The sequence below is a fragment of the Echinococcus granulosus genome (assembly GCF_000524195.1).
Source record: "Echinococcus granulosus chromosome Unknown EG_S00240, whole genome shotgun sequence".
In the NCBI taxonomy this organism is placed as follows: Eukaryota; Metazoa; Platyhelminthes; class Cestoda; order Cyclophyllidea; family Taeniidae; genus Echinococcus; species Echinococcus granulosus.
This window is the reverse complement of record NW_020170620.1, coordinates 18,746-27,872: the sequence shown is the minus strand read 5'-3', so window position 1 is coordinate 27,872 and position 9,127 is coordinate 18,746. Positions and strand designations below refer to the sequence as shown.

Genomic DNA, 9,127 nt, shown 5'->3' with positions numbered 1-9,127 from the left:
AAATTAGGCTTTTATCCGACCTCATTGTCACCATTGCCTCATGAAGCATGCACAAATAGGTCAGATTAAATTTACCTTATAAGGAGCGCTAAGGTATACAGTCCAACAGCTAGATCTTTGTTATACTATAAATTGTCTGGACAATATTTAACTAGCCTTATTTGGAATCCTGGCCTTTTAGATGTTGTGCTTTCGATTGCTTGGGCTAGTCTCCAGCTAATTCGTTATAGGACAGGTTTGGATAAGCTTTAATTCTTTACCAGAGGTTTGTTTTACATTACTTCAGAAATTTTGCCTTTAACGTCTTAAACTTGATTACGTCACTTTGAGCAGCAATGGAGAGTGTGTCCATAGACTCCAGTGAAGGTGTTGTCATAGCATATACAAAAAAGCCTCTTCTTAGGACCTCTTCTTGCTTCTTGTATTCAGCGCTGATAAGGAAATTGTTAGAAACCTTACTGCTTTCACAGAGTTTAGTATCACTATTCCTCTGCTCTAGAGGCAAAGGTGCTATGATTTTGTAGATGTCATCGGAATAATATGCGCAAGTGCCATTTGGTAATAAATGACTGCATCAGTGAAAGCTGACATTTCATGGGTAAATAGTTTTATAAATAAAGGAAGTGGAGGCACGGATGTCGGGTTTATTGAACAGCAATATGAAACCCTACAAAGGTGGGTGCAAAGATGAAGCGTACATACCGGCCGCAGAAGATAGACCACTGGCGATAGAATATGCAGAGACCACCCGTAAGGAAAACACCGGTAACGGTGCTCAAAAAGATGAGGGACAATATATTGAGTGTTTACCTGAATACAACTCTTAGGTGAGAAGCGTTCGGCTGGCACAAATTTCAGGACAGGGCAGTCATCATTGATCATTCGGTTAGAAGTGTGTTTTGAAAGTGGTTTCCTTGATCTCCGTTCCCAGATCAATGTACCACGAATGAAAAATGTTTCCGCCTAGTCAGTAAACGTTTAAGGTGAAACAGAAAAATACAGAACTTTCCGCCCTCTAAGCTATTCAACTTATGACAAGCACAAATTACCGTCTGTTTTGCAGCTAACGAGTTGATGGTATCCTGCATTTTCTTGAAGCACTCGTGAGATACCCAAGACAGGATGAAATGCTACATTTTTTGTTTAGCACTTAATCAAGCTAGTTCATCTTTGTCTCAGCAAATATTTTGAGTAGTGAATATGGTGAGAGGCATCGAGTGGGAAGGAGTTGATAGGGCAATGTGTTGTAATAGCAATTGTTCATGTACATGTCAGCCTGATGATAAACAAGACAAATATTTGAAAGTCAGACGAATAAGAGGTACAAAGCGGCATAAGGATGTGTTACGGAAAAGCAGATGAGAGCTCGAAGTCTAGGGCTGTTTGGCAACTAGGCGCATTAACTAGAAATAGCCAAAAGTCGAAACAGGCATGTTTTTTGGCGTTGCGGATAGCCGCAGCACACAGAAATCCCGTCTATTAACGAAAATCAGTCAAATGCAAATTAATTTCTCCACTTGCATTAGGAACAGTATATTTAACAAGAATCTCACGCTTAATTTTTATGCCGTAGTTGCTTTCTTGCGAAAAGTCTGTGCTGTTGGAATTCGTCTGATGTGATTGTTAACGTTTACTGGCACTTAGTAAGTAGCACTCCCAAGTTTTGCGGCATGTCTTGATCTCAACATCCTTCTTCGACTTTTTGTAGTGCACTGTATTAACTACCGATAAAATTGGTTCCTCTTCGCTCATACTAGACTAATAACGAGTAGTTGATGGAGAAGCAGATTTTCCATTTCGTCGACACGTATGGTGACATGAATGGCTATTGCTGCGAACTCGTCCCTAGAAGAGGACGCATTTGCTGTGATCGAGAGGTATTTTATCCATTTCAGTAGCCTCAAAGGTCACAACGGCATCACCAACCATGACGGACTTTCCTACATCGATTTTTACCGAGTACCATTCTTATTCAGGTGACCCACATCTGACCTACATTTGCACGTCTACACACCGATGCACCTATTGTATAACGATCCCTCAATTTGGTTACTCTTATGCTCGTCTCCTTTGTCTAGCTTACAAACATATGCTTGTGATCAGCTCTGTCCAAGAGCGTTGTAACTAAGGGGCGAAGATAGGAGGGAAGTGGGAATAGGTCGATATGTAGGATATTGATCATGGCTGCTTCTGCTGCTGACTAACTGTTCGATGCATGTTGGCATGCACGCAAGGGAGGTCTTACGGCATATAACACTCCATTAGCTGGCGGTACAGTCAGGCGCAGAAAAGAGAAGGGTTGATCTCCCTCATCTCCTTACTATAATAGAAGTGCACCCACACATAATGTCAACATGTAAGGAATGAAAAGGAGAGCACAACACTTGGCCATGAAATAAGTTACTGCTTGCCATAAAAGCCAGCAATGCGCGCTGAATAAGAAAAGTTTTACAAGGCAGGGCACATAGATGACTGTTCGATTTACTGGTCTTTTAATGCTTCGCCTACTACTGTGTACTGTCTCTGTCATCGTCACTACTTCCATGAAGTTATACTGGTGGCCAACACACTCTAACCGGCACCAGTTTTAGTCGTGGCCAATTGAAACACCTATGGCAGCGCAGCCTATGCTAAGGTGCAATCTACCGTAATATGTTGTTTGTCTGGACGCACTACATCCAGAATGGAACCGGTCTTTGCCTTGGGCCTTGGACATTTAAATGCCAAAAGTTGAGGCTCGAAAATTGATGCATTTAATTACCACTGTGTAGACTGCTACTCAGATAATATCATGAATGGTGAGTGGGTGAGATTGTTCTCTTGCTAATCTTTGATTCATTCCGATGGTGTTTACCACAGGGAGTAAACAGGGCTGGTCAAAAGTACCTTAAAGATAAACAAGGACGAGTGCAGTTCATTCTGTAAATACACGCGCCCACGGAGTGATGCATGCCGCAAACGTGTAAAATCACAAAGTGGACATGCAGGAATCGATAAGTGCCTTATGACAGCAATTTCGCTGAACATGTCTCCAGCAGCTAATCTGACGCAAAAAGTCATTACATGTGCTAGGGGAGGGTTTTAGTTTTAAACCAATTCACAGTGTGTATGTGTGTGGGTGTAGAAGGGAGTGCAGGTAGACAAGCAAAATTGTGGAACACGTGCAACGAGGCAGAAGGAGAGGAAGCTTTGGAGAGGGAGGTAGATGAAGGTAGTGGTGGGTATATGCACCTTGGACTGCGTGACTTAGTTCAACAAGACACGACACAGAGTGAGGGGAAGGCGAGGGATAGCGGAGAAGTAAAGATATGCGAGGCAAGACACCACTGTCTTGATGGTCTAGTGGTCGCCATACTGTTAACCCATTTTGCCAATTCCATAGAGTTGTGTGCAGAGGGGCGTCCGATTGTTCCACTTTTCATGCAGTTGTAAAGTCTATGGGAGATGTTGTGGCCCGCTAAGCCACCGAAATGTGAGAGGAGAGTGTTTTCGATCCATAGAACTCTCCGTAATGGGCTAACGCGCTTCCACTAGGCCACTCTGCTACCACCGCTCACCACTCAGACTCCACTAAAGTAGGCAGTCAACAGCTAGTTCGGTGTAAACGAGGCATATGCCAGAGGGGAGCATTATATATCACATCAAGTCGAGAGGTGCGTGAAGGAGAATGGCTACTATCAGACGGTGGGACGGAGATAGGTAGAGATAGGCAGGCAGACAGCAAGACTTTCGAGAGACGTGATGTGAGTTGAGGAAATAGTGGCCATGCCTCTGAGCAGTAAAATTTGAGGGGTTTGGAAGAAACAAAAAAACCCTAGGAGATAATGCCTTCATATTGCACGGAACAGTACACCAGCATCATACTAAGGGTGGAAAACCCATTTAAGGAGCGTCACACGAGTTCCCAAATTTTGACCTTAATTTGCTTTGACTGAACAATGAGGTCACTGTCCCATCTAAGAAACGACTTTCAAGTCCTTCATCATGACCATCTGATTGCTACATCTACTTCCATTATCACGTACGTGTAAATAAATTCTGCTATTTGATCAAGGCTTCACACATAGGTGACATGATCATATTGTAGGTTTTGTGTAATAATTGGAGCAGCCCACACAATTAACCACAACTGGTGTCACTATTTTAACAAGGCAGTGGCTGGGGTATTGCGATGGATTCTCCTTTCAGGCAGATAAGCCTCAGATGCAAACGCAGTAAACAGTGCTTCTAGAGCTGCTATCTTGTGTTTTGCCTTTCAACTCTTTTGCTTTTCTTGGTGAGGAATCAAGGGAACTCAGGTCCCGGAAGCTGATTTGTTCTCCTATTTGACTTCATTAACATGTGTGACTCAAAAAACAAGCGCAAATAATCGAAGCTTCATTAAACCGGACGCGTTGAGTCCTGCCTAAAGTATCTTTATTTTGGACTCTACAATTATTTGACCGGGCAGTGTTTTGTTAGTGTACTTGTAAAAATGCCTTTTTACTGGTGCGCTTCAGATTTCTCTCACTGGCCACCTACTGCACCATTGAGTGACCGATATGGATATGATTCATGTCATTACAATCTTCTCATGGCCCCTCTTTCTAGATTCATTTGAAGCCAAACTTTAAAAAGAGATCAAAGGAACACGTGGAAGAGCACTTCATCATTTTTCCTGCTCTCTTTAAAACACTAGCCTAAACGTATAACATCATGTAGAGATGACATCGTGGAGCGAGGTAGCCCAAGGGATGTGGCAGGAACGGCCGAAAGCAGCTCTTGAGAAACAGGCTATACTGTAACTAGGTGGTTTTAGGTAGATTAGGTGCCTATTAGTCACAGACTAGACTTAAACATTTCTTTTAGAATTACATGAGCAACTAGGTTGCGTATGCAAAAAAGAATATGTTAAGCTATTAGAGCGTATTTCGCTTATTCCACCATCAATTACTTCGGAGCGCAGCTGGATCCACAGATCAAAAAACTTCCGACAACCAAAAAAAGTGGACCTGTAGAAGGGGCCAAAAATTAGGCTATCCATATTTTCTGGACTATATATGGAAGTTTTAAAAAGCACACAATTAGAAAATGTGGATTTCGGAATCCACCGTGCCCAATTTATGAATAATAATAAATTAATTAAGAAAGCACCGGAACTGTAGGCTATAAAATCTGTAGATGCAATCCTATAAAGGTGGACAAATTAATGAGAAGGCAACACGTAAGTCAGGAGAGTTAGTTTTTGACCATTAGGTTTAGCTGAGAAGAGGATGAGGGATGGAAGACTCCAAGAAACACCGATTTCCCAACATGAGGATTCTGACTAGTCACTTCCCCGCTACGAAGAACCTTTGCCAAGACTTCTGACAGGGAGCAGGCAAGTAAAATATCAGTCATTTGATATCAATCCTCATAACGCAAGGACTGAGAAGAGAGTTCAGATGGTCATATGCCATTCTTGAAAGTGAAACTGTGAACTCAGTGTTGCTCTACTGAGGCGGACTGATTGCCTTAATGATTAAAAATGACGTGAGTAGTATCCCGTCAATACAAATTATCACAGCAGGTGCGTCCTCTTCTCGGGACGAGTTCGTAACACCAGTTATTCATTTGACCATACGTGTCAGCGAAAAGGAAAATTTGCCTTCTTAATAGCTTTTCATTGCCATCCTAATATGAAAGACCCGCAGAGCGTTTGTGCATCTGCGTAAGTCAGATGAGACAAAATGGACTCTATAACTTTCAGATATAAATCAGAGTTACTTCGGTATATTTCTATTTGAATCTAAACATTCATTTCAAATAGTTCATAATGAATTCACCATTAACAAAAATACGTTTTCTGTTCATTTTAAACGAAAAATATTGCGCGAAATCTGCGCATATGGTCTAACGCCGGAAATGGGAGATCAACTTAGAAACTCGATCAAATTTGCTTAATAGTGTACTAAGGCCTGGAGACCTTTTTTAAAATTTAGCACTGCGGTCTTTTTCCCTGAAGTGGAACCACATGTGACTCTGTTCTTACAAATTTATCCTTTGGCAAGCATTATGGTTATATATTCTCGAAGAATTTATCTTAGTGTTTGAAAATGATCATAAGATGATATTGAACACATTTATAAAATTGGCCAGCACGACCATTAGGACTGGAAGTAGTTGATGTGTGGGTGAAATTATAATATGAAATACTGAAGTTTAGATGAGGCAGATGTATCAGCATTTTAAACGTATTAAACATTCAGGGGTAAAAACTAATAAGGATGCATAGTAGCCAGTCACACGAGAGATAAGAAAAAAGTATGTCATAATCGTAGCCTTTTATCATAAGGTTTGCATTAATATTACTGGACTACGAAAAGAAACAAGGTGAGAAGAAAATTTGTTAGATATCTCCCAACATTGCGGATTTGAATAGGTAGAGTGTGAATAGTTACGAAGGTCATCCGATATGTTATTGCTTACGGCGTTACCTACAGTCTTTAGTAATCCAATCAGATCGCGACTTAATTCGCATATAAACAGGTATCACAGCCAAGCCTCATGCTGGATTTTACAATGAGCCACCCACCGCGTAGGTCATTGTAGCATATTCAACATGTATGCCTATTTTACTATATTTTTCACCCCTTAACGTATAGGCCATTTATAACTTACTCCCGATATCGCAGCTATATTAATTTTACATCAATGAAGTAGCGGTCGTCAATTATCACTTACCAATGTTAGAAAGTCTGGTTACCAATAAAATCATTAAATTTTACGCTTGCAAGAAAATGACAGTTAAACTCGTGACTTTTATTCTTTAAAAGAATGGTTGGTAAGTATAAATGACACTGCTAGTACTTTACAAAGTTTTGGACTTCAAAAACTGGCTTACTATTAACACAGAAGCAATCCAGCCACACTAGCTGCAACCCAGAGCATAAGTTTGCTTGCCTTATAGTCTGCTTTCTTAATTGCGTGAAGCTGTGATATCCAGGACTACGCTAGTGAATGTGATGGTCATTTGATCATGCTAGATCGATAAATGTTAAGCGATTATGGTAAACTTAATAAGCTTTTGTTTAGCAGCGGATTGCCCTGTCCACCATTCCCTGCAACCCTTTGCCAAACTGATAGGCGAATGGGAGGGACAGGGTTCAGTCAGTATCTACACCCGAACCACCTATCCATGTTCCGAGAACATATCAATCGGTCACATCGGACAGCCGTCATTTTGGTACAGGTAAGCAGAACATTTTTGTGGATCTGGCTACCTGAAAGCCCTGTCCGAGCTGTGATCTGTGATGTGGTTTTAATGCGGTTGAAAGTTCTGCTCTTAGAGCCATCAAAGTGTCAGCATGAGCACATATACAAAGTTAGTGAAAGAATTAAACACACCAACTTTCCTCTTTTTTAAAAAAAAATTTATAAGAAGTTTACTTAACGAAACTGAGTAGTAAAGTCACGTAAACCTTACCAGATATCGAATTGCATGGGCGAAGAAAGTTTTGGTGGGTGATTGCCAACTCTACACAACCTGGGAGAATTTGATAAACTCAGACAGTGTTGAAAATTCGCAGCTGTAATATTTAAGTATTCATGAAATGAAGGCGAGAAGATAATCTAGAGCTGAATTTTATCTCAGCTACCATTTCATTTTGCGGTTTGGCGCCATCTTTGAATGTCAATTAAATAATGAAGCACTTAGTTAAAATGAATTATGGCTTTCCTAAAACATATTTCTCTAGCATTCTAAAACAATAAGAAGCAAATTTCATCAAAAGTTAGGGTTACCGGGCCTCAGAATCCTTTTATACTCTATCCCATTCAGTCATTCTCTGATGACTGAATGCAAATAATCCACAAATTGCTGTTCTATATTGTAAGTAAGCAATATGTAGGTCATTAGCTAACCACAACTATTAATCATAATTGCAGTGCTCGTAGTTGTACAGGAAATATGGCAACTCTCGTTATATAATTTTAGCATTCGAAATAAAAGCACACTTTCAACAGTCTCTCTAAACAAACATCTTTGCTCCATCTTCGCATTTTTGATCAAAATTAAAAGTAATTTCTGTTTAAAAATGAATTTAGCAAATTTTTCGTAGTTTCATATGCACTCATACAATTGCATTTAGTTTATTCTTACACTACGTCAGGCGATTCGCCTGTATTGTTTGATAATACGATTGAAGGGTGCTTCGTTTGGCCAACAAAAGGGTCCGTGAATTAGAGCAACTTAGGGTATTAAAGTCTCCATTTTGCTTCCTGAATCAGTACAAGGACTGCTTGGTAGCTAATGCTCCTTCGTTTACTTATACCAAATATGTGCCTCTTCTTTGGTGCATTAGTTCTAAATAAAACACCTCTTTCCTTAATGCACAGCTCGAGAGCCTACTCCAGAGAAGCATTCAGGCACCGTGACATGGGCTTCATTTTCTTCAATGAGGAAACAGACCAAATGTACTTTATGTGCAGTGACAATACAGGCAATTTTATGAGTCAAATTATGATAAAACTGGCAAGAAGCCATTCGATGACCACATCCATTTTCCTTTTTAGGTCATGTTCACATATTAGCGGGGCGGGCTAAGAACGAGGATGGAAAAATACAAATTGTTCTGGAAACAGAGCTTACTGAAGGTCATCCACTTCCAAAGAAATCAAAAATGATTCGACTGAGATTTAGCTCTGCATATCTTATGGGAGGTAAAACAATCTGAAGGGGCGTCCTTTTCAGCTACTTCCAGTGAACCTAGGATTTGTGATGTGCCAGGACTTCTTAGAACTCTACTAGATGGCTACACTAACAGTGACATAACCCTAATGAGACGCCCTTCGCACAATTTTTAAGACTTTTAGGAGTAATGTACTACTCTTTGTTCGGCTCTCTCATCGCACTCCCCCAAACAATGGTGTGTATAAGATTTTGTTTTGGGGCTAAAACTCCGGGTTGTGAAAAAATGCAAGTGGATAGCAGATATGTACATAGGCCAATACTGAGTGCAGGTATTATACTTTGTGCAAGATGATAAATGAACCCACTGAATGCAGTAAGCAGTCGGAACCTCGTCTCTGAAAAAGTAGATATGGGATGACCGAAAAATTGGTGGAAACCGCTATTCACATTTTGAACTGCCTATGATGATAATGTAAC

General features: G+C 40.5%; 1 protein-coding gene across 1 annotated transcript in view; it reads right to left on the bottom strand. All coding sequences in view use genetic code 11, as the record gives it.

Annotated features, from left to right (window-relative positions):
• The window catches only part of EGR_10604 (hypothetical protein), a gene marked incomplete at both ends in the record, with an annotated part of 11,875 nt that overhangs the window by 2,128 nt on the left and 620 nt on the right, over nucleotides 1–9,127 (bottom strand). Inside the window, 5 exons of the mRNA XM_024499853.1 lie at nucleotides 282–510; nucleotides 1,485–1,611; nucleotides 4,934–5,168; nucleotides 7,445–7,547; nucleotides 7,882–8,044. Coding sequence (XP_024345732.1) covers nucleotides 282–510; nucleotides 1,485–1,611; nucleotides 4,934–5,168; nucleotides 7,445–7,547; nucleotides 7,882–8,044 — 857 coding nt within the window. The remainder of the gene's footprint in view (nucleotides 1–281; nucleotides 511–1,484; nucleotides 1,612–4,933; nucleotides 5,169–7,444; nucleotides 7,548–7,881; nucleotides 8,045–9,127) is intronic.